At 36.4% G+C, this 23,973-nt stretch overlaps 1 protein-coding gene across 1 annotated transcript in view; it reads right to left on the bottom strand.

Moving 5' to 3' along the window:
- KLB (klotho beta) overlaps positions 1 to 19,958 on the bottom strand; it is a 41,902-nt gene extending 21,944 nt beyond the window's left edge. The window contains 2 exon segments of the mRNA XM_043973501.1: positions 19,123 to 19,893; positions 19,896 to 19,958. Of these exon segments, the coding sequence (XP_043829436.1) occupies positions 19,123 to 19,893; positions 19,896 to 19,958 (834 nt within the window).
- Positions 19,959 to 23,973: the final 4,015 nt, after the last annotated feature.

Raw genomic sequence — 23,973 nt, 5'->3', positions numbered from 1 at the left:
CTTTTTAACAATTAAGCTGTGTTATAGAATTTAGTACTGGCAATTGCAAGGCTTCAGGTTTATTCCTTGTATAAGGAGGTTAGCTTTCGTCTGTTCCTAGATTATAGACCCTAACCCCTAGCCCACTGTATTGAAAATGTTTTATCACACAAAGGGGAGACACAATTCAAATTTATCACTCATTCCCACTAGAAATGGGGTTTAGATCTTTAATATGAATTCTGTTTTTAGCTAATGATGTTTCCTTCAGTAGGATATATAGAAGTTGACATATTAACAAAAACTATGATAAAATCTTGTTTCTATCAGGAACCATATAACTGAAAACAAAGCAAGCAGTTAACTACCACAGGACTTCTCATCAACTTTCTAAGAAAATCATGTATACTGTATATGCTATTCACTTCACAGGATGACCTTGATGTACTTTGGAGTTTTTTTCACCTTCTTTGTTATTTGAAGAGATTATCACAGTATCTAAGGTCATCTTTACTTTGGATTGGAGAGAGCTTCTCTATTCACATTCAAAGGAGGGGGATGGGTTGGAAGCACCCTGGTAGTCAGAAGTTTATAGTGGTTGCCAAATAACAAGGTGAAAGTATTGCTTAGAGATAATGAGGTCAACATTTATTTTGATCAAGCAGGAAAACCTATTCGCTGCTTCTAATCTGTAGCTCATCAGGTGGTCTACTGGGAAAAGAAAATTAAGGGATATGGGGAAGTATACCTCTGTATCATGAGCCTTACACAACAGCTTTTTTTGATTTTTCCCCCAAGGTTACTATTTCTCTTGTACAAGGCCATCCACCTTTGGAATGATTGATTTCAGTTAGCTTCAACCTTTGTTCCTTGGATTCCATAGCTTAAAGGGGGAGGCTAGCAGGCTTTTTTTTTTTTTTTTGGAGCTGGCTGTTAGATACTGTCATAAGGGAGAGACAGTGAGTTAATTTCTCACCCTCTTCTTTCCTATTCCAACATGGCAGCTCCCTTTGATGTCACAGTAAGCTTCATGATCAGATGAGTCTTATGGGAGATGAGAGCAAATCAGGTAGTTAACTCAAAAATCAGAAGTGGAGATAAGGATAGACATCAAGGAGGAAATCAGAACAACTGATTGAAGGGAAGGGCTTAAGTATGAGATGAACTAATGAACACATATAAATCTAACTTGGGCATATTTATTGAGATCCCAGCACCTTATTACCTGTGAGACCTTGGGCAAATCACTTATCCTCCCTAAAACTCAGTTTCCTCCTGTAACGATTGGAATGACGCCACCTGCTGGATACTTACTGTAGAAGAGTTCTGCCCATGAAGCAAAGGTCTTTGAGGGCAAGACCAGGCTTCAGGAAGTGACGCGGACTAGTGGGAGGAGGAAGGAAGAGACTGGCGCTCAGGCTCGCTTTTCTTTCCTCTGGACTCTGGTGGAGAGCGGAGCTAGAAATGTGCTCTCCCTTTAATAGATAGGAATCTAGGCCTTTCTCTCTCTCTTTACCAAATTCTTCTTTTCCTTAATAAATGCTTAAAAGTCTAACTCTTGCTAAAGCTTATAATTTATTGGCGACCACTCATTAGATATTTTAGACAGTTTAGCTAGAATTTTAACCCTTAACAGATGGCTGACCACGAAGAGGAAAGCTGAACCTCACTTCTGATCTTCCGGTTGGGTAAGAAATTTCTCCTACCCTTTAAACTGCTAAGTACTGGCGCACTGACTGTGTTTTCCCTTTAAATTTTTTCGAATGGACCTTTTAAACTCCCTAATTACCCTATTTTTGATTTTAGTCTGTTTAACCAGACAAATGGGAGATAAGTTCATGTTAATGCTTTGTTTTTGTGGATTTTCTATTTTTCTTTTTATTTTTGTTAAAAGAGCCAGCAACTTACTCACACAAGGAAATATCTCTCCCTCTCCCAAGCATGCTTTTTCAGAAAAACCTGAAGAGATTCCCGCAGCTTTTCCCAGTTCTAACAGTAATTGTTGCTTTAATTTTGCATGCCTGGAGGCAATGACCCACCCTCTAGAAGCTTTTAATCCCCTAGCACCTGGAGGCAAAGTGGGGGAAGAGGAATACAGGCCTGAGTTCAAAATCAAGTCTGATTCAAATTGCTCTGGTCCCTCCCCTCCTCTCCAGACCCCACCCTCTACTCCTATGGCCAAGCCCATAGCTTCCCCTGCCTGGGAAGTCCAGAGATCTGATGCGCATGCTCAACTTTCTCTAACTACATTTGCAGCTTCAGGCTCAGCCCTTTCCCAGCCTGGCTGTGCTTTTGAGACAATCTTAGAAAACTCTTTAAATTCCAGATATGCTCGTTTTGTTCATAATTTTGCTAACCTGCTTTTGTCTTTAATTAGTAATCTTATAAAGCATTTGTATGGTGAAAAGCCCGACAGACAATATAGAGGGGTTAAAGAAGAAAAACTTAAGCTGAATAAGAATGACAATCAACATAGTTCAAGACTCTGCTTCTTTTGCCATGGAAGGGTATATATTTTACAGAAATGTAGAAGTAAGCAGCAAGGTATTGATATGAGTATTGGGGATTTTAGATACCGGAATCAAAAGTGTTCTGAATTCACTCAGAGTAATAGTATCAGTTCAGAGGTTACATAGGATTTCTATGCTATTATATATACATTTTGAAATTAATGGTATGGGTTTATTTTCATAGAGATTTTCATGCTTTTGAGATTGTGTTTTATACTTAGTTTTTAAAACAAGGAGAATATTTGTAAAAGCTTTTTATAGTCATGTGATCAAGTTTATATTTTATAATACTCTTATTAATATTAAGTTCATATTCATTTAGATTTCCCTAGTTTGAATTTCATTGTCTTTTATTATTCCACGTGTATTTTCTTCTATTCATTCATCTATCTAATTTTGAAACATGGTTTTGATTTCATAATACAATGTTAATTCTAGGAGTATTGTGCTCCCATATTCTGAGTTATTTGTTTTTGCTATTTTTTCTCAACTGATTATTTGATCAAACTCTTTAAAGCATTTCCTTGGCAAATTGGTTGCCAAGGCAAGTGTAAATTGATTCTAGAAGTATTATTTTTGATAAGCATATTCCAAAAAAAAAAAAAAAAGAGGGGAACATTTGTAAAAGTTGTCTTTGAGATTGTGTTGTGCTTTAACTTGTATTTAAATATGTTCAGATTTTTCAAAAAAGTAATTGTATGCTAAGTAAAAAAAAGGTATTATTTGAAATTGTTGCATAATTATATATTATATTCTGAGTCAAGATGTATTCACATTTTTTGCAATCATTTATTATCCTCAATTTTTAAATCCATATGAGACTTGGATTATGGGAACTTATCATTTAAGACATTAATTGCCTTTATTCTGAGTTATCAGATGCCAGTTGGCCAAGATGCCATCCAATCACAAGAGGAATACATGCAAAGAGCAGACATTGAACTGTTACATGAGGGGAGACATGCACGAAGTTAAGGTATGGCCGAGGGAACGGCTTTTGACAAATGTTGAGGTTGGATTCTCTTGGTTTAATATTTATTTTATTTTTCCCCACAATATTGTACAGATGGCTGGAAGTATTCATCCCACCCATCTCACTTCTACACCTGGCTTCTATGCTCCCTCCTATATGCCTGATGCCATGGACATCTCAATCCCATGCATCTGATTAAGTCTGACTCAGTTTCTTCCAATATGTTCGGTGGCTTGGACATATATTCCATCCACCTATTTTAAGCCTGGCATACTGTATGAGCAGTATATATTGCTCAAGTGTGGGAATGCTCATATCCCATCATTTCTCTGTTCTTTTATGGTAACCCCCATAATTATCTCAGGTGTCATGATAAATACAGTGTTGAATTTGGCCTTGACACCTGTTACCAATTATATTAGATTTTTTAATTTCTCATAATGGCATGAGGATAATTAGGCAGATGATGCAAAAAGTGATGAAACAAAGATAAAAAAATTATTTTTAATAATTAATATCGCAGCAATTATCTTCTCAATTACCCTCCATAAGGGGGGGACTATAGTAATATTATAATTTTAAAGAATGGTTCAATTTTTGTTTTATTATATGTTTCATGTGTAACAACTAAGATTCTGAATTCCCTTAGACATGTTTTTGAGAACTTTCATTGTTTGATTTGATTATTGACAAAGCTATTTTAAAGTTGTGTTAAGCTCAATTTTGTAGGAAATTTCCTGGCTGATTACCAGCATCCATACCTCAACCCCTGAAAAGACTTCCATTCCACGACTACACCTAGAGGACATCTGAGAAAAGACTTTCAGAGACTTTAAATGAACAGTTTTGATTTGTTTTTGTTGTTTTTTTTTTCTCTTTCTGTTATAATATACACCATCTGTAACATGTATTCTCTGCAGAGGCTCTCCCTTTGCAAGACCAATGTCAAAGCGTCGGTTCATGAGGACAAAAAAAAAAAAATCGCCCCTCTGGACAAAACTTTCCTCTCTTCCTTTTCTATATTGTTGTTCACATATTATTAGTTAGCAATAGTTATTATATTGTTTTTACTGTTCCGTCAAGGAAACATTTTGTTTCTTGAGGAACAACAGGGGGGACTGTAACGATTGGAATGACGCCACCTGCTGGATACTTACTGTAGAAGAGTTCTGCCCATGAAGCAAAGGTCTTTGAGGGCAAGACCAGGCTTCAGGAAGTGACGCGGACTAGTGGGAGGAGGAAGGAAGAGACTGGCGCTCAGGCTCGCTTTTCTTTCCTCTGGACTCTGGTGGAGAGCGGAGCTAGAAATGTGCTCTCCCTTTAATAGATAGGAATCTAGGCCTTTCTCTCTCTCTTTACCAAATTCTTCTTTTCCTTAATAAATGCTTAAAAGTCTAACTCTTGCTAAAGCTTATAATTTATTGGCGACCACTCATTAGATATTTTAGACAGTTTAGCTAGAATTTTAACCCTTAACACTCCTTTGTATTATGTAATTTAAAATTCTAAATGTGGGTTCTAATCTGTCCCCCCAGCTTTTGGGGGAAACTGACTAAAATCACTGATAAATGAGTTTAGGTTTTTTAAGGGTTTATTGAAAGATAGTAAAAGAAAGAGAAAGATTGAGAACAGATTTCTTATAGCCTGGAAATCCTCGCCTTCCTAAACCTCCCACTTCTGAAGTTCTCTGCCACCAAGCCGATGTCTTGCACCAAAAGAGGAAGAACTCTCTTGCCAGCGTCCGCTTCCTCCTTCATGTTCCCCTCCCAGAAATGGGAGGTTCTTCAAGCTGATTGGCTAGCATCATTCAAATTCATTGGTTCACTGGACCCAAAGGTGGTCTCGATTTAAAGTTCAAAGTTTTTAGCTTCTAAGAACAATACCCTCTTAAGTACCAGCCAGATGTGCTTACATTCTAGTTAACTGGAAGTAAGCCAGTCAGCAGTCAGTCGCCTTATCCAATTCAATCAGTTTAAGTCAGTCTCCAGGTGGGCCCCCCGAGTATCTGCTAAATCTCCTCATCTACCACATTCCGTTATCTTGACACAGTATCATAAGAGAGTTGGACTAGATTAGGGCTTCTTAAACTTTTTCCACTTGCGACCCCTGGCATATAGGTATATAAAATAGATATGCATAACCTTTCACTGATGCCAAAATTTTTTCAACCCCCACATTCAGTTATGTGACCCCACTTGGGGTTTAAGTAACTTTGGATTAAAAGACCTCTAAGACCCCTTGCAGCTTTTAATTTCTGATCAATTAACTCAAATTTAAAAATGTTTGAAGGTGCCTGCAATCATTAGTTAAAAGCTGAATCTTGAAATTATTTTGTTCCCATGCAGCATTTTCTTAGAAATAATTGCATTTAGAACATAATAATTAATATTTAACTTGCTTTTGGGGTTGGTTTGGTTCTGTAATTAAATACCAATCTCATTTATCAGTGCACACTGCAATGCATGTCATAGGCTAGGGATAGAGATGGGGATCTGTGATTTCATTGGTATGAGGGAACTCTCTCTACCAATGCAGGTCAGCACCTTCTCTGCAATTCAGTCTCAGATAGTTGCCTAGAGAGTACTAAGAGATTAAGTGACTTTCCCAGATGTGTCAGAGAACTCACAGGACTTAATGTGTTGATTAATTGATTGATTGATTTGTTAAGTGAAAGACTGGCTGAACAAATGAATTTATACAGGAGATTCAGTTTGATATAGTTTCATTCTGCTGCCACTAATAGAGCTAACATGATGCCTAGAAAACAAAGCTGACGCAACAATAACAGTTTTATTCTCTGCTGCACTTCTAAATCTTCCTCCCTTTTTAAAAAATGAGCTTATGCTGGGGCAGCTAGGTGGCGCACTGGATAGAGCACCGGCCCTGGATTCAGGAGGACCTGAGTTCAAATCCAGCCTCAGACACTTGACACTTACTAGCTGTGTGACCCTGGGCAAGTCACTTAACCCCAATTGCCTCACCCAAAAACAAACAAACAAGAAAAATGAGCTTAAACAACTTTTCAAAGGAAAAACATTAAGAATTTAATGTATATTAAACTCTATTTACATCATTTCACCTTCTCTTCTTCTTCTTCTTCTTCTTCTTTTTTTTTTTTTTTTTTGCGGGGCAAGGGGATTAAGTGACTTGCCCAGGGTCACACAGCTAGTAAGTGTCAAGTGTCTGAGGCCAGATTTGAACTCAGGTACTCCTGAATCCAGGGCCGGTGCTTTATCCACTGCGCCACCTAGCCACTCCCTCACCTTCTCTTCTGATCTTTGTTCGAATATATTTTTACAAAGTTGGAATAAATATAAGCTTACTACATCCTGCTCTGCCTTTCTTAATGTTATTATATATGCATATTTCTATGTAATAACATAGTCGAAGTAATTTTCTAATCCATTTTTAAGCCAGTATGGCAAAACATCTCCAGAGCAGCCCAGTCTGGGAACAGACGGCTGGGTGTACAGCATTTGACATGTTGGATTTCTAAAGTGGGGTGGCTTCCAGCTCCACATTTGGTTGATCCTTTTTTATTGATTTTTCAGGATGCCAGATGTTTTAGTAAATACATGCTAATTCATTTTTGTGAAACGCTTCTGATGAATTTCCAATACAATAAACTATATTTGGAATCGATGGCCAGCAAAATCAGTTACAGAGTGAAAATAACTGTCACCAAAGGAGCAAGCCAAAACAATTTCATTTACTTTGACACGATGGTGGTAGGATAGGGTGGGCATGAAAACTTTAGCAATATTTTTTCATCTTTGTCTCACTGAGATTTGTAGGTAGACAGTTTTGGCCTCATTGATTTTTTTTTTCAGTTGGTAAGAGTTGTACACTTTTATTCAGTGGAGTTGTTTCATTTTCTTTTGATTCATTTTTTCCCTCAGTGGTTCAGCATTTCTGAACATAATGTCTAGACTCACATTATTGCAATTGCAATAATGAATGGATCCTGAAATAGTTACTGTTAGATGCTAAGCCCAAATAGATTATCTGAATACTGTTGCCTTAAGTGTTTTCATGACCTCAAAACTATCTTCTTTCTTAGCAAGAGTTATAACTATCAATTGTGTCAAGTGAGGCAAAAAATTGGCAGAGAGGGAAAAGGGGAGATTGGCCTCAGGAAAAGGCCCCGGACCTTAGCAATGGGGACGGAGACCTTGGGAACACCCCAAGGCTGCTGTTGTAGAGACCTTCTTTGAGGAATAAAGAGAGAAGGGAGGGAAGATCACCTGCCAGCATGAACCAACCTTCTCCCAATAAGTGGTTTTCATGTGAGTTGCTATGGAGTGGGCACATTTGTATTGAAGAAGGGGTGGCCAGTCAGTCAATAAACATTTATTAAGTGCCTACCTTGTGCCAGGCCCTGTGCTAAGTGCTGGGGATATAAAGTGAAAAAATAGGCCCAGCTCTCAAGGACCTTACATTCTAAAGGAGGGGCAATCTGCAAACAACTATGAAGGATCAGATCAATTCTGTTCATTAATGACAGTGGAATACTTTAGGAACTACTTCTTGGCACCTGCTGAAGGGTTCTTGAGATGGAATGAAACAGTATGAGATATTCTGTTATTTTAATGTATTCATTATTACAAAGTGGCTATCCTTCCATTAATATAGCTTGCCACCCATGCATATCTTTTTATTCTGTTTGATTCTTGTTCAAATCCTCCTATTAATCTTCCTTCAAAGAGTGTGGACAAACCCCAGAGATGTTGTGGGGCTCAAATGAGATAATGGGCATAAAACACTTTGCAAACCCTAAAGTGCTCTATAAATACCAGTTATTGTTATTATTATTATTATTATTAGTCACTGGCCCTCCAATCTGGTGATTACTTCATGCCCTGAGCCTTCTACTGCATTCCTGCTGAGCTCAAGCAATGATTATAGAACCAGATAGGGGTGTTCTAGTAAATGTTTACCAACTGGGCTCTGGGGAAGGGGATATGCAAACATACACTTTTTTGGGGGGGGCAGGGCAATGAGGGTTAAGTGACTTGCCCAGGGTCACACAGCTAGTAAGTGTCAAGGGTCTGAGGTCAGATTTGAACTCAGGTCTTCCTGAATCCAGGGCTGGTGCTTTATCTACTGCACCACCTAACTGTCCTCATACATGCACTTTTAAATTTAATCTGTATTGTTAGTACTCTCTTAAATCTAAACAACAAATCAAGCTCTGATTTGTAGCTTGCAGGTTTCTGAGTTGTCAATGCTCATATTGAAATTTAACAATTGGTTTTCTCAATCAGATGAGAGCCGGCTCCAGCAAACCCCTGATGATAGTCATATTCCTTCAGCCATTTGCAATGAGGCCACCACCTCATACCTCCATTAAACCCACAACCCCCAGACTCCTAATCCCTCCAAGGAGGAAAATCTGGGAATAATAAACATGCCAATGAGGGATGGGTTTGTTTTTTTTTTTTTGCATTTATCTCCTTTAATATAGCAAGAAAATATCTGTGGCAGGGTAGCAGCCTGGTTCCAGGGTGACAGGAGAGAGAAGTAATGGTAATAGAGTGGAAGCCTGAGAAAGATGAAGGAGTGGAGAACATCACTGAAGGTTCAAGGTGTGGAAAGGCTATCAAGGATGGAGGAAGAAGCATCACTAAATGTAGGGCCCCATACCACTCATTATGGCTCTATTCTCAGAACACAGTCAAAATGTGGATTAAAAAACAAACATTCTATTAGATAGAAAATATCTCTGCATCTCAATACTTTTATTTTGAATATTCTAAATTAATGTTTTCTATTTCTATCATAATTTTTAGTTTTATTATTTATCTTTCCACTCTTTGAGCCCATTCAACCATCTTATTCATCATTTCCTACAAATATGTTTCAAGTTCTGCTTTGAAATATATTGCTTATCTTTATTATTTTTTAAAGATTTTTCCCTGCAATCTCATGGAAAACTAAGTCCTAGAACATTTATTGCTTTTAAAACAATTGTCCTGGCTTGTTATATGAACATATAGTTATTATTATAGCATTCAAATGTTAGTTTTAAGATGACTAAAGTGAACAAAGGACTGAGTCAAAAATTAATTATGACAACAAAAGGAAAAAATGCAAGAGTGGAAGAGAGTTCATAATTTAATCAAATAAAGCACCTGCAGGTTTTCTCACATATTAGGAGACAGATGAAAAGAAATCAATATTAGTTAATTGCTGCTTTGCTGAAGTTCTCTCTTGCCCAAGGGAGAACATTTGCACGCCAACTTTCTATGAGGTTTTAGGTTCTATACTATTATTATGTTAGTGATGGTGATTTTGGTGGTCATTCTTTCATGCAAGATGGTCACAAGACACTGAATTTAAATCAAGCAAAAATAAAGATACGAAAACTGTCATCTAGTTCTATGTTGTTGAAAGGATCATAGAATCATAGCATTTCAGAGTTGGAAGGGACTTCAAATATCATCTTGTCTGCTTTCTACCCCCACCCAAGCATGAATCATATCCAGCGTGGGCAGTGTGTTAGTACTCTCGTGCTCCTTGCCAGTCTTAAATTTTCTCTTGCAGGCAGGTACTGGATTTAATTTATCTTTTCGTCTCTTTTAGTCTTTTCCATTTAAGAGAGTATTTTCTTTTTGTCCCTACTTGGTTTTCAACACAGTACTGAATAACTCAATGGGTGACTCTGCTGCTCTTCTGATAATCGTCTTACTGGCTTTACCCACCTACTCAGCTGCCTGGTCTCTAGTAGAAAAAGATCTGTGTATGTTTGTCTGGCAATCAGAAATATCTGGAAAGATTCCAGGAGACTCCCATGAAAGTTAGGACTGTTGGCAAGACAAAGTAGCCTGGTAGTCAAAATATTGTTTTGGGAACACTCCAGAACTAGAGATCATCCGTAACAGCTGAAAATCAGCAGTATTACTATACCTCACTATCTCCCTGTTGATGTTGGTCTAAGTAATCTTAGATTATAAGAGCAGGATCATTCTTTTGCTTCAGACAGAGTTTAGCTCAACTCCAGTACAAATATTAGATAAATGGTTCTTGGTAATAATATTTCTATCCCCAGGGTTATTAACAATGCAGGATTTTTCATTTTTAATGAATACTTAGACATTCTTAGACCACTTAGACACAGTACAACTTGAGGCGCTCACATTTAGCAAGACGGGACCATTCATTCATCTCTCTCTCTCCCTCTGTCTGTCTCTCTCTCTCTCTCTCTCTCTCTCTCTCTCTCTCTCTCTCTCTGTTTCTCCTTTTCTACTGTCCCTCCCTTCTTCTCTTTGTTTCTCCCTGTCTCTGTTCCTTTCCATCTTTCTCTCTGTGTTTCTGTCTGTATTCTGATGTGACCAAGCTTGAATACTTCATTTGTGGCAAAAATGACAGTAGAGCTTGACTCTTACAAATTCATTGTACAAACTCTATAACTTCACTTGGATTTCACTATGGCCTCTGTTGGCTGAACATGCAATGAAAAGGCCCATATTTACTTGAAATTGCAGAGGATGTAGAAAAGTTCAATAGAATGATAAAGCTGGATTTCAGTTTGGATGGCAGCATACTTAGAAAACTACTGAGAGTCATGATCTTGGTTTTAAAATTTGATATGTAAAGTGGTATTATACCTTCCCCACCTCCTTCGCCCCTCCAACAGATGGGGTTCAAGTTCAGCAATTATTTAAAGGGAGAAATCGTCAACAATACTTTCAGTTCTGGGCAGCTGTATGGCACAGTGGAGAGAGTGCTGGGCTTAGAGTCAGGAAGATTCATCTTCCCAAGTTCAAAGCTGGCTTTAGACACTTGCTAGCTGTGTGATCCCAGGCAAGTCATTTAACCCTGTTTGCCTCAGTTTCCTCATCTGTAAAATGAGCTGAAGAAGAATATGGTAAACCACTCCAGTATCTTTGCCAAGAAAATCCCAAGTGGATCACAGACAGGACCAAACAGTAATAACAACTTTCATTTTTGCTGCTTTGTCAAGGAAACATATAGACTAGTAAGTAATAGATAAAAGTGAGGTAATCACTCTACATTTATCTAAATTTCTTGCAGTACTTTGGTATTGTTTACTCTTCCCTACTGCCTGTCATTTTATTTGTTTTTTTTTTTGTTTGTTTGTTTTTTGGGGGAGGCAATTGGGGTTAAGTGACTTGTCCAGGGTCACACAGCTAGTAAGTGTTAAGTGTCTGAGGCTGGATTTGAACTCAGTTCCTCCTGAATCCAGGGCCAGTGCTCTATCCACTGTGCCACCTAGTTGCCCCCTGCCGTTTTATTTGAATCATCAAAACTGGGGGTGTTTTTGTTTTTCCCTTTTGAATAAACCTCAAAGGATAATCAAAACCAAGTAAAATCTCTCAGCTTTCTGCCTGCTAGCTTAATTGCTTTGTTTTCCCATTTTCACCTGTTCTTTCCTCCCAAAGTTTCACACATTTCTGAGACAAGACTAAGTATCAAAGACAAAGTCCAGTTAGTCTCAATTTTATTCCACCATCAATCATTTTTTGTCATTCCACATTGACATTGCAAACAGGAAGCTAAAGTACTGGATAAAAAGTAGAGCATCCAATAAAATGAAAAAGAAGCAAACAATAAATTTCTAAATTTTGTTTAAAACTGTCACATAAAGACTCTCATAGCCTGTGCTGTGACTTCATTGGTATGGCGTGCTTTCAGTAAGGGACTCTTACTATTGCAGGTCAACATCTATTCTGTGATTTATAGTGTTTTAAGAGTTTCCCTGTGGGCTGAGGGGTTGCAGAACTTGAACTAGTGGTGTGCCAAAAGCTGAGAGAGGTTATTGAGACAGGTTATTGTTGTTAAATTTTCACTGTAAGCCTCAGAAATGGGCAAATGCTACACATCAAAGCTTGATTTATTGTTTTGTTGATTGTCTAGATTCAAGAAAGCAATAGAGAAAATGTAGATTTAATGTAGATTTACAAGTGTGTTCTGGATAACAAAAAGGTGGTTGTTAAACATTTTACCAGAACAGCCCTGGCTTAAACAGGTCTCACTGACTACAAGGAAAACTTTCTACCAAATATGCCATGATGCCTCTCCAGCTACAGGGATGTATATGAAATACTGAAAGAATAGAGTTCACCCAAATATGCAGCCTATTTCACTGAGTTCATTGCTTTTCAGTAACTGGCTCAAATAATTACTAGATCTTATTAATCTCTTCAGTTGGGGAATTCTATAATTAATATTTCTTTTTAAAATTTTCCACTTGGAGAAAGTACGGTACTATGGGAAGAGTGCTGGATTTGGACTGAGAGGTTCTAGGTATAAGCCCTACCTCTGCTACTTATTACTTGTGTAGCCTGTGGTAAGTCATACAATTTCTCTGGGTCTCAGTTTCTCCATCCATAAAATGAAGGGGTTGGCTGAGATGACCTTTGTGGTCTGCACTAGTTCTATGATTTATAATGTGAGCATGTCACTGTTTTTCAATTAGTGGTCTAAACATGAAGCTTTGTTAATGTTTGACATTTTATTTTTCTTTGAACATAAATCATTTTCTAAGACTGAGTTTTCTTGCTAAGGTCTTTTTTATTGAATGCTTAATTAAAAGAATGTTCATGTAAGTATTAACATACTAGTTCTCCTCAGTTCAAAATTTTACTGTATAAGTCCCTTTAATAGTTGGCACATTTTTCTTTATTTATTCATGACATTTTCTGATCCAGTTGAGCTTGATTTTTTATGAACACTTATGAGAGTGTTCATATTGAATCAAGCTGTTTAAATAGGACAGCAATATCATTCACAGCATATTTATAATTACATTTATTTAAACTTTTGTTAATCATTCATCTAACTGCAATTTTTTTCTACTTAATGGATAGTTGGAAAGAGTAAATGTTGCTTTGCTAAAGGATTTATAACACTTTTTTTAGTCTAACTGTAGCCTATCAGTTTCCTGCCTGAAAGGTAAATATCTAAATGTAGAATTCTGATGATTGAAGCTGCCTTTGGGACCTTTTGTCCATACAGCAAAATTTAAGTCCATTTATGCACATTTGGCTAATAAACCCATGGTTGTTCATTAGTTCATTCATTCAATAAATACTTGTTAAAGGCATGCTATAATAACAGTTTTTAACCTGTTGGTCATTAATTCCTGGTGATATATCTGTAAAGTCTCTCTTCTCCCTGGAGGCCTTTAAAGCTTATGGAGGAGTGATTGAGAGGCCTGTAAACTAAAAGTGAGGGGTAGGGAGAAAATTATCATATATATCTACAAAGCTGGATACCACAGAGAATCACAGGAACAGAACAGGAAACATAAACATCAAACACCTTTACTATTGTCTGTCTTTGGTCAGACAATCAAATTCTGCAAAAAAAACTCCTCCTAAAATAATAAAAAAAAAAGTGAGAGGATCAGTCATTCACAGGAGATGTGTAAGAAAAAAGGGGACAGAATTAGAAGAATGAAATTAGAATGATGTAAGGAAAATTTCCTAACAATTACAACTAAAGCTATTCAAAAGTGGCAGATGGCTGCCTCAGGAAGGTGTGGGTACCCCTTTATTGTAGGCCTTTGGGGAGAGACTAGACCACCACAGTAGGGCTATTGTAGGGGGCATTTCTGTTCAAGCTGCAGGTTAGATTAGATGTCTTCTAAGCCCATCTGACTCTGAGATTCTCTAATTTTCTGATTCTAATAGGAAAAGTCACCTAAAAGACAAAAGGTCTTGTCCACTGAAGTAAATATAGTATTGGAAAAAAACAAACAACCCCCTATCCCAAAAACCCAAACCAAAAAAAACCAAAACAAAACCCATAGGATAACTAATTAATTTTGTACTTGAATCAACTAATTGATACAAAATCAGGATATTGCCAAAGATTTTTTGTCCACATACATAATTTAGTATCACATTAATGAGAACTTCGTTTTTAGCAAATAATTAATTGGCTGTGCTAAGCACTTTAGTCATAACTAGGAAATTTTGTACCCTGGGCCAAATACTACAGATTTTTCTCAGAACAGTGGCATGAATTACACCCTTAGTTGAGTAAGTATTGGGTGATGGGACATAGCTACTGGCCCTTGCTGGAGACAGGGTGTCTCAGTCAAGCACATCACTTAGTAGCTACTTGTTTTAACTAAGTATTCTTGCTAACTAAACTGCTGAAGGACTAAAGGTACTGGAAACACCCCCAAATTCAGCACCTTGAGGAATAACTCCAGTTGAATGTGATCAGCATCTGTACAAGAAGGCAGTCTTGATGACTACAATACAGTTGCCAAACTTTTTTGTTGTTGTTGTTTAATAGCATAGTAAGCATTTTTTAACTATTTGGAATAATTATCTGAATACTTTTAATTTTACATTGTGGGGACCACTTTTTAATTAGGGAGTGTTATTTTTTACATTAAAAAATGAAAAATGCTTATACCAAGTTCAATATAACAGTGTGTTGTATATATGAAATTCAATACGAGTATTTATTGAATCCCTGTTTATTGGGCTAGGCCTTGTTGGGGCTTCAAAAGAAGTATTGACACAATCCCTCAAAGAATTCATAATCTAGTTCGGTTTAGGGAAAAAGGAATAAGTACACCCATTGACTAAAGCACATGTAGACAGGCACCTGACCTATTTGATTACAAAGTTTTCTCAAAATACATTAACTCTAATTATAAAGTAGATTTTAGGACTAAACTATTAGGAAACTAGCCAGGCAAGGCCAAAAATGGGGAAAATTTCCATCTTGAAATAAATCAGCACAAAGTAATTTGAAGGGAAAGGTTCTAGTGTACAGTCCCCCTACCACCTACAGTGTGTGGGCTTCTTAAATTAAATAAATTAAGATCATAGTAGGGAATCATAGACCCATCAAAAAACTTTTGTAAGATAAGGACAATTAAAAACAATTCGATGAAAAGTAAAGGTGGAAATTGATATTAGATATTCTAGGAAGGCAGGTTTAGAATGTAACTCCGAAACCACATTTCCATAGTTCTAATGCTTTAGGAAAAGCACATGGCAGAATACCTTGAGATATGTGATTTTGTGATTCTAAGGAGAAAAATTGCCCAAGGGTCTAGACTTTGGCAAATGAGTCTACAGAGCTTCTGTTAGGGTATACTGACAGTTTAATAAAGTTAAAATAGCCAGTGTGGACTCTACTACTTATTTTATTTAGTAGTCAATCTGAAGCAGTAGGGAATTATATCTCATAAACTTTCACTATTCCCAGGAGGAAAAATTCTTCTTGTATAATCAACTGTAGCTCAGGTTTACTCTACTTATTCTGAATTTGCCTCAAGATGAGGCAGACTTCACTAGGATTTTTGTTAGTGGTGTTTTTGATTTCTGAAATGTGACTTCATTATATGGTAACCAATTCTGGGATTAGGAGATGCAGACCAGCCCTGGGTAAACAATAATTTAGAGAATTCTCAGGAAGGTGTGTTGATGGATTTGAGCCTAATCTCAAAGTTTTGGCCTTTAGGTCTGTCTGCCTTTGGGGAGTATCTAATCAAGTCAGTTAGTTACACAACCACTTTAACCTATCTTGTGTCCTTAGAACCCAGGACTGAATTAGAGTTATGTTAAGAAACTATCCCAGTAAGGAAAGTGAAGATCACTCAATGCTGAATTCTAATTTCATCTCTTTGGGATTTTCTTTGCTTCTCTAATTGATCTTGAAGTCAGTATACCTTGAACTGTTGTGGTGGTAACCCCTCTATCTTTGTTGCCTGTCGTGTCTTCCTGATTTCCTGGATTTCGTGAAGACAAGTCTCTTTACTCTTTGTTTTACCTGAGAGACAAAGACTAGGTTTTTCATTAAAGGATTTCACTAGTAGCCAAGGGGTGAGGAGAAAGAAATAATCAGTGGTATTATCCTTCATAGGTCACATTCTTAGTCAGTCAATAAGCATTTATTAGTGCTTACTATGTGCCAGGCCTTGTACTGAGCTCTGGACAAATACAAGAAGAAAGACAGTGCCTGACCTCAAGGAGCTTCCATTTCAATGGAGGAAAACAACATATAAAAGGAAGCTGAAAAGGGGTTAGGGTGAAAAGGGAAGACTCCTATGCACAAAAATATTTATAGCAGCTCTCTTTCTGTGGTGGCAGAGAACTGGAAATCAGCAAGGTGCCCATCAATTGAGAAATAGTCAAACAAATGATGGCATCCATATAGTGTTCAGAGATCTAGAAGGTCCCCAGCACATTGGGTGGATTCCTGTGGAGAATTTACAGGAAGAAAGAGGCAAGAATCACATAGGACAACAAGCTGTATTTGGATTTCAGTCTGCACCGCTGGAGGAAATACCCACATTGGTAAAATCAGAGCTCCATCATTATCAAAGTATAGAATTGATGAACTTATAGAGCCTGGAAATCTTATAATATTTTATAGATGATTAGTACTGAGGAATAACTGATTCTCATTCCTATCTGACTAGCATATAGTCCTTTCCTGAGACATATGTAAAGAGATAGCTCAAGTAAGAGCTAGTGGCAGTGAAGACAGCGTCTACTATTCCAAATAGCACAGCATTATAGGCATATTAGAGAAACAGACAATCTCAGGTAGGATAGTCTGGGGTTTGGTTGTAAATGTTATTCCCCTTCCTATTGAGGGTCAATTTTTTTTTCTGCTGGGATAGGTAGGTCATTTGAACTTTTAAAGTCCTAGGCTTTAATTAAATAAAGTTTCTTGAATTACAAACCACAGCTCCCTAAATGGGGCTAAATTACCCAGGCCACAAGATGGAGCACTAAGGAGGAAATTGCCTGTTTTACCATGTGGAATTAAATTTTTTTTTTGTATTAAAAATCAACCACCTTAAACACTAGAGAGCATAGAAATAAATGGAGCTTTCCTTGAAATGATAAAAAAAAAATCAGCCACCTTACACTAAGTCCTTAGGTAAGGGCTATGGGAAACTGAGACAACCTGGAGGCATTGGTATCAGTTCTCAGCATTTCAGGTTATGAATCCATTAAGTTTTTCTCCATTTCTCTTTGGTGTAGTTTATCACTAAATAAAGCAACATGTTTCATGATACAATTTTGATTGACTCAGAAATTATAGTTCATAATCTTTAAATTATGCTCAATTGAGTTTTTTATTTAAGATTTTTAAAGAGATAAAAGGAATAATGTAGGAGTCATGGTTGTTATTAAAATAAATCCTTGAATTTCAAACTTTTAAAAAGCTTTCAAGGAAACAGAAATTTTGATAGTTTATAATATATTCTTTATAATATAAATGTCTACATTTAGCTATAAAAGGGTTAGCTTTTTCTGTTAACTTTATTCCCTTTTAAAATTTTATTAAATCATACTACACTTATATATTATATTTAGTCTAGGTATATGAAATATAGCGGTATAGAGATATATAACAATCCTTTTTTATGCAATGCTGATACTACCCATGAGAAGGTGGTTGAAATCATAGCATAACCTGCTATCTTTAATATGTGGGTGTGGCTGAAAATCATAGTGTACATGAATACTTTCATGTAATAATTAAAGAATATCCAGAAAATATAACTAGGGTTACCAGATAGTTCTATATGTTGAAAAGTTATGAAGGGAATGCTATTTTGATGTCCTTAAACATTTTTCAACTTATATAGTAGGCAATTAATAAATGCTTGACTATTATAGCAGAATTTTTATTACACCCATCACTAGACTATGTCATTTTATTACTAATCTTTTTTTTTACCCCATTATCAAAATATTGTAGGTGTTCTTATCTATTTAATGCCCAAGTAGTAATGTGATCCAAAACATTAAAGCTTTTCCTCTCCAGCCATTGGTATATTAAATGTGAAACTACATTTTTGGATTTTTTTTTTTGCTACTGGAAATTTTGGAACTTCTTTTTTTTCTACCCTTCTATAAACTTTTCATGTCTAATTACATGATTATTCTTTGGAAACAATGGCTACATTCCCATTTTTTTTTGTTAGCACTATAACAATTAAAAAAATTTTTAAGATATACTTTACTTTGAAAGATATTTAAAAATGCTCTGTGGTTTTTGATACTTTCATCGCTTTAAGATAACAATACTCCAATAGAGCCTTCCCTCATATACTTTAACATTTTTACCTTATTAACTTTAATTTGAATACTCAGATTAAAGGAATTCAATTTTTTCTCCCATGTAACAGAAAGTAAGGCAAATTAGAAATGACAGTTTCAATGTCTGCATTTGGAATTTTACACATTATTGTAGCTAACCATCATTAATTATAAAATAGAAGCCATAAACTGCAGATTTTTAAGCATTTTTATTCTAACAGAATTCTGAAGTGGTAGGGCCTCTGGCAAGAAAGAATTCTTTTTTCTTCGGGAATAGGGCTTGTGTAATCTTTTCAGTGATTCTGCAGATGAAGGCACATTTGTACTACTATCATGTGTAACTATGTATATAGTTTTTTTAAAAGCATAACTAAAAATGACGCATTTAAGGAAACTAACAGGATTAAGAAATTGAACTTAAGATAAACTACTATTGAGAAAGACTGGAAATAGACAACAGGTAATTCTAAAAATTAACGGCAAAGGGTTATGACAGTAAAAACAAATTTAAAATTCATCTTTTCCTAGTCTATGCTCTTCATTTTCTAATTCCATTATACGATTACATTTTTTAAAATTCTAAAGCTCTAACATGAAACCAGCTGTACTGTACCTTGATCAGGTTGTGTCCCACAGCATAAACAGCTGCTAAATTCCCTTTCTCTCCTGGCGCATGCATACCTGTACGATAGCCATGCCAAGCAACTAGATACGGGTTGTGTATTGTAATCCAGTATTTAACACGGTTCCCAAATGTCTGGAAACAGTAAGTTGCATAGTCGTTGAAAATATTTATTATGGTTTCATTTTTCCACCCCCCATATTTTTCTTGTAGTGCTAGAGGCAAGTCCCAGTGGTATAAAGTAACTATAGGCTTAATGTTTCTATGTACAAGAGAGTCGAGTAGAGTATTATAGTATTGGAGTCCTTTCTCATTGGCAGCTGCTACTATCCCATCTGGAAAGAGCCTTGGCCAGGAAATTGAAAAATGATAGAAAGAAACTCCCAAAAACTCCAGCGCAGACAAGTCTTTCCCCAGAAAAGCATAACTGTCACCAGAATCGTCTCTGTTGTTGACATCTTTAAGGTGTGTGCTGATGAAGTGATCCCATATTGAGGGTCCCTTACCATCTTTTTTCCACCTTCCTTCCACTTGAAATGCTCCAGTCCCTACACCCCAGAAAAAGTTTTTGGGGAAAGTGTCATATAGAAACATCTGAGTTTCATTCATAGGATTAAAATTACGATCTTTTTTCCATATAGATTGTCCTTGTCCTGGGAATCCAGTAACAGCTCTTGTGAGAATAAACGCCCAGAGGATGACAGAGCCTTTCAGTCCTTGGATGAACATTGTTTTCTTATAGTATGTATTAAAGTCAGTTTTCTTTCATCGTTGCTGAAGAAAATCCATCCATTCCCTGGAGATCCTGCTGCACAGTCTGCCTTCATTTGCCACTAACTGGGGACTGTCTTATCAACACTTCAGCAAAAGCTTGTGATTGTAAAGGTCTGTCAATGATTAGCTTGAACTGTGGGACCTAGGATAGGTTACAGAGAGCAATGTAATTTCAGGGAGGTAGCCTTCTTACAGTAACTAAGAAATCTCGTTATTCTTTTATTAAGGGAAAATATTAAAATATCTAAACTGAAATATTACCACTGATTTTTGTATGTTGAATTTGAGGTTAGAGAAACAATGTATTGAGGTTGAATAAAAAAATGTGATGGATATCGTCCATTCATGTTTTCAAACTGATATGATCAAAAAACTGTTCTGACCAGTTTTGAAGAAAGTATATACGTTTTTCCAATTTTACAGTTTTTTTAGGTTGAGTAATTTTGTAATTTCATCTTTAGGAAAATCACATCTTAACATCAAATACAAACACTAACAAAAGCAAAAATGTTACACAATTTCTCAATATCTATTTGCTATTAACCAAGATTTCATCACTAAAACATTTCTGTCTTCATGTGGAAAAAATAAAAGAAATAGATAATTGCCAAAGAACTACCATCACATTGATTTATCCAGATAGGTGGATAAAATGTAAAGTTATTTACTAGTTATATATTTAGAAACATGATAAATATGAAGCTACTAGAAAGAAAACAATTATCTTCCAATGAAGGTGCCTGAAAATTGATCAAAATCATCATAATTTATGAATTTAGACAGTTGGGTGAAGTAGGATAAGGGCAAAGCTAGTATTAACTCTCAATTCACCTGTTCTGCTCTCAACCAATCAACAAATGTTTACTGAGGATTTCTATCTACAAAGGAGTGCATTAAATGAGTATAAGATTCTCTGCTTTCAAGAAGCTTACAATATAGTTGAGGAGATAAGACACAGACAAAAGAAAGATAATTAAGCATACAAGGCAGTAAAATGAATGGTACAGACAATACTTATGTGAGAAATGTGCCCAAAGTATTAATAATTATTTCTATAGTCATAGGACCATAGATATAAAACTAGAAGGAACCTTGGTGGTCCTTCTAGTATAGCTCTCTCATTTTACAGATGAGGAAATTGAGGCCCAGTGAGATGGTGACCTGTCCAGTATCACACAGCAGAACTAGCAGTCAAAATAGGTCCTTTGACTCTAGCTGCAGTGTTCTGTCTATACTACAATTCTGTCCTAGGATCTCAAAAGGTGGGAAATACTGTTCTTTTAGGGGCTACATGGTTCAGTGGATAGAGCGCTGGGCCTGGAATCAGGAAGGTCTGATTTAAAATCTAACGAATACTTAGCTGTGTGAGCCTAGGCAAGTGACTTAGCTGCTCTCTGCTTCAGTTTCCTCAGTACTAAAGAGGGGTAATAGCACCTACCTCTGAGGGTTGTTATGAAGGTTATATGAGATAATATTTGTAAAGCTCTTAGCACAGTGACTGGCACATAGTAGGCACTTAATAAATGCTCATCTCCTTCCCTACACATCTTTTTCATATTCTTCTATGGTAGACTATAGTGGCATCATTATTATTTTTTTGGGGGGCAGGGCAATGGGGGTTAGGTGACTTGCCTAGGGTCACACAGCTAGTAAGTGTCAAGTGTCTGAGGCCGGATTTGAACTCAGGTACTCCTGAATCCAGGGCTGGTGTTTTTTCCACTGCGCCACCTAGCTGCCCCGGCATCATTACTATTAAACAGAGAAAAATACTGGAGAAAAATTAGGCAAACTGCCACATTTTATAAAGTAAGTCAGTAGCAAAATAGGCAGAATTCAAAATTTCTTTAGCCTCATTCCATTGCTCACTGAATGACATTGTATTTATTTATTTTTTGGCAGGGCAATGAGGATTAAGTGACTTGCCCAGGGTCACATAGCTAGTAAGTGTCACATGTCTGAGACTGGATTTGAACTCAGGTCCTCCTGAATCCAGGGCTGGTACTTTATCCACTGCGCCACCTAGCTGTCCCTCATGACATTGTATTTATAATAATTATCAATTCATCCAGTAATTCTATTAGGACCATTTGAATAAGCTAGACACCATTGTGCTCTAATATCAATATTAATATTTAAATGTTCTTTTATACCAAATATGAGACCACACTTCTTAGTAGGTGACTAGAATTCCTAGTGAGAAAAATAGTTCTTAAAATTTGGTAATAACTAACTCTCAGTCATTCAAACATATTCAGCTTGTTGATTCCCTTACTTCTTCCTTAGTTTTTCTTGGGCATTTTTATTGATCATTAGCACTTCAACCAAAGAACAGTTAAGGAGAAAAGATGAATTTCAAAGGCAGCAGTTATTTTCAGTGAAGGTTTATTGAGTCTCACAGATTCACATTGTAAAATGAACATTTTTCTTCTGGACTATAATCCTAGAGCTGCTATTAGATGGGTTTCTACACTACTGAATGTTGGTTTGGGGCTTTTTTTTGTCTTTTTTGTTTTTTTTTTTTACTTTGCTTAAAATTTTTTATATGGCAGTGTGAAACCAAGGACCAATTTTTTTTTTTTTTAGGGCAAAGAGGGTTAAGTGACTAGCCCAGGGTCACACAGAAGGACCAAATTTTATAATGCAAGATTATGAGTATTCAACTATATTGGCCTTGCAGCAAGATTGGCTAGCCCTTCATATAGTTAGACTTGTAGTTTAAATGGAAACAATCATATTTTATTTTCTATTTGTGATAATCAGTCCAATACTTAAACTGCACAACTGAAATAATGATGATGGTGATAACAAAAACAAACATTAAGAGCCTACTATATGCCAAGTACTGTGCTAAGTGCTCCATAAATATTCTCCCATTTCATCCTTACAACAACATTGGGAAGTAGATGTTATTATTACCTTTATTTTACAGATGGGGAAACTGAGGCAGATAGCCATTAAATGACTTGCCTAGGGTCCCATAGCTAGGAAGTATTTGATGTTGAATTTGAGCTGAGGTCTTTGTGACTCCAAATACTGGGATCTATTCATTGTGACACCTTGCTTAATTTAAATTATTTGGTCATATCTCTTAAACTTTGACCTTGTGTTTATTTTAAATAATTTAATTGATACTCTTTTTAAACATTGTTGTTATTTGCTAATGTCCCCTGATTCCAACAGGACCCTCCTACATGACAATAAAGTATAGTAGCACAGTTCAGCAAAACAAATACCTTGACCATGTGTGAGAGCATATGACTTATTCTTCAAGTGCAATTCATGCCCATTTTACTGAGATATATTTAATCATTAGTCCTCCACAATCAAGATTGGTTACTGCATTGTGGATCTGAGTTCTACAGTGTCTGGCACATAGTAGGTGCTTAATAAACCTTTATTGAAGTATTGATTCATTGGCATCTTTTAGACTTTTTCTTTACATTATTTTGGTAATTCCATATTTTTTCTTGGTTATATTTACTTTGTTTTGCATCAGTTCATACATGTCTTCTCAAGTTCCTATAAATTCTTCATATTCATAATTTATTTTGGCACAATACTATTTCATTACATTTATATGCCACCAGTTATTTAGCCATTCTCTAATCAGTAGGTAACTGGGAGGCAGTATGACACAGTGTTATGAAGTCATAAGACCTGAAGTTTGAATCCTGGATTTGCCAATTATTGCTTGTGTGGCCTTAGGCAAGTCACATAACCACTCTGTGCCTCAGTTTCCTCAACCATAAAATGAGAGGATTAGACTAGGTTGATGATGTCAAAGATCTCCTCTATCTCTGAACTTATGATTTTAAGCTTTTTCTGAGTTGGTTTACCTCTTTTAGTCCTAGGTAGCTAGGGGGCAATATAATGCTAATCCTGAAATCAAAAAGACCTGACTTTGAATTCTGTCTCAGAGGCTTTTGTGCTGTGTGACCCTGGGAAAGTTATTTAACTTCTCTGTGCCTCAACTTCCTCATCTGTAAAATGAGGATGTTGGACTTAATGTCCTCTAAGGTTTCTTTCACCTCTATATCTGGGATTATTTAGACCAGTGTTGTCAAACTC

Source organism: Dromiciops gliroides, chromosome 6, assembly GCF_019393635.1.
Source record: "Dromiciops gliroides isolate mDroGli1 chromosome 6, mDroGli1.pri, whole genome shotgun sequence".
Lineage (NCBI taxonomy): Eukaryota > Metazoa > Chordata > Mammalia > Microbiotheria > Microbiotheriidae > Dromiciops > Dromiciops gliroides.
This window is presented reverse-complemented; position numbering and strand designations above follow the sequence as displayed.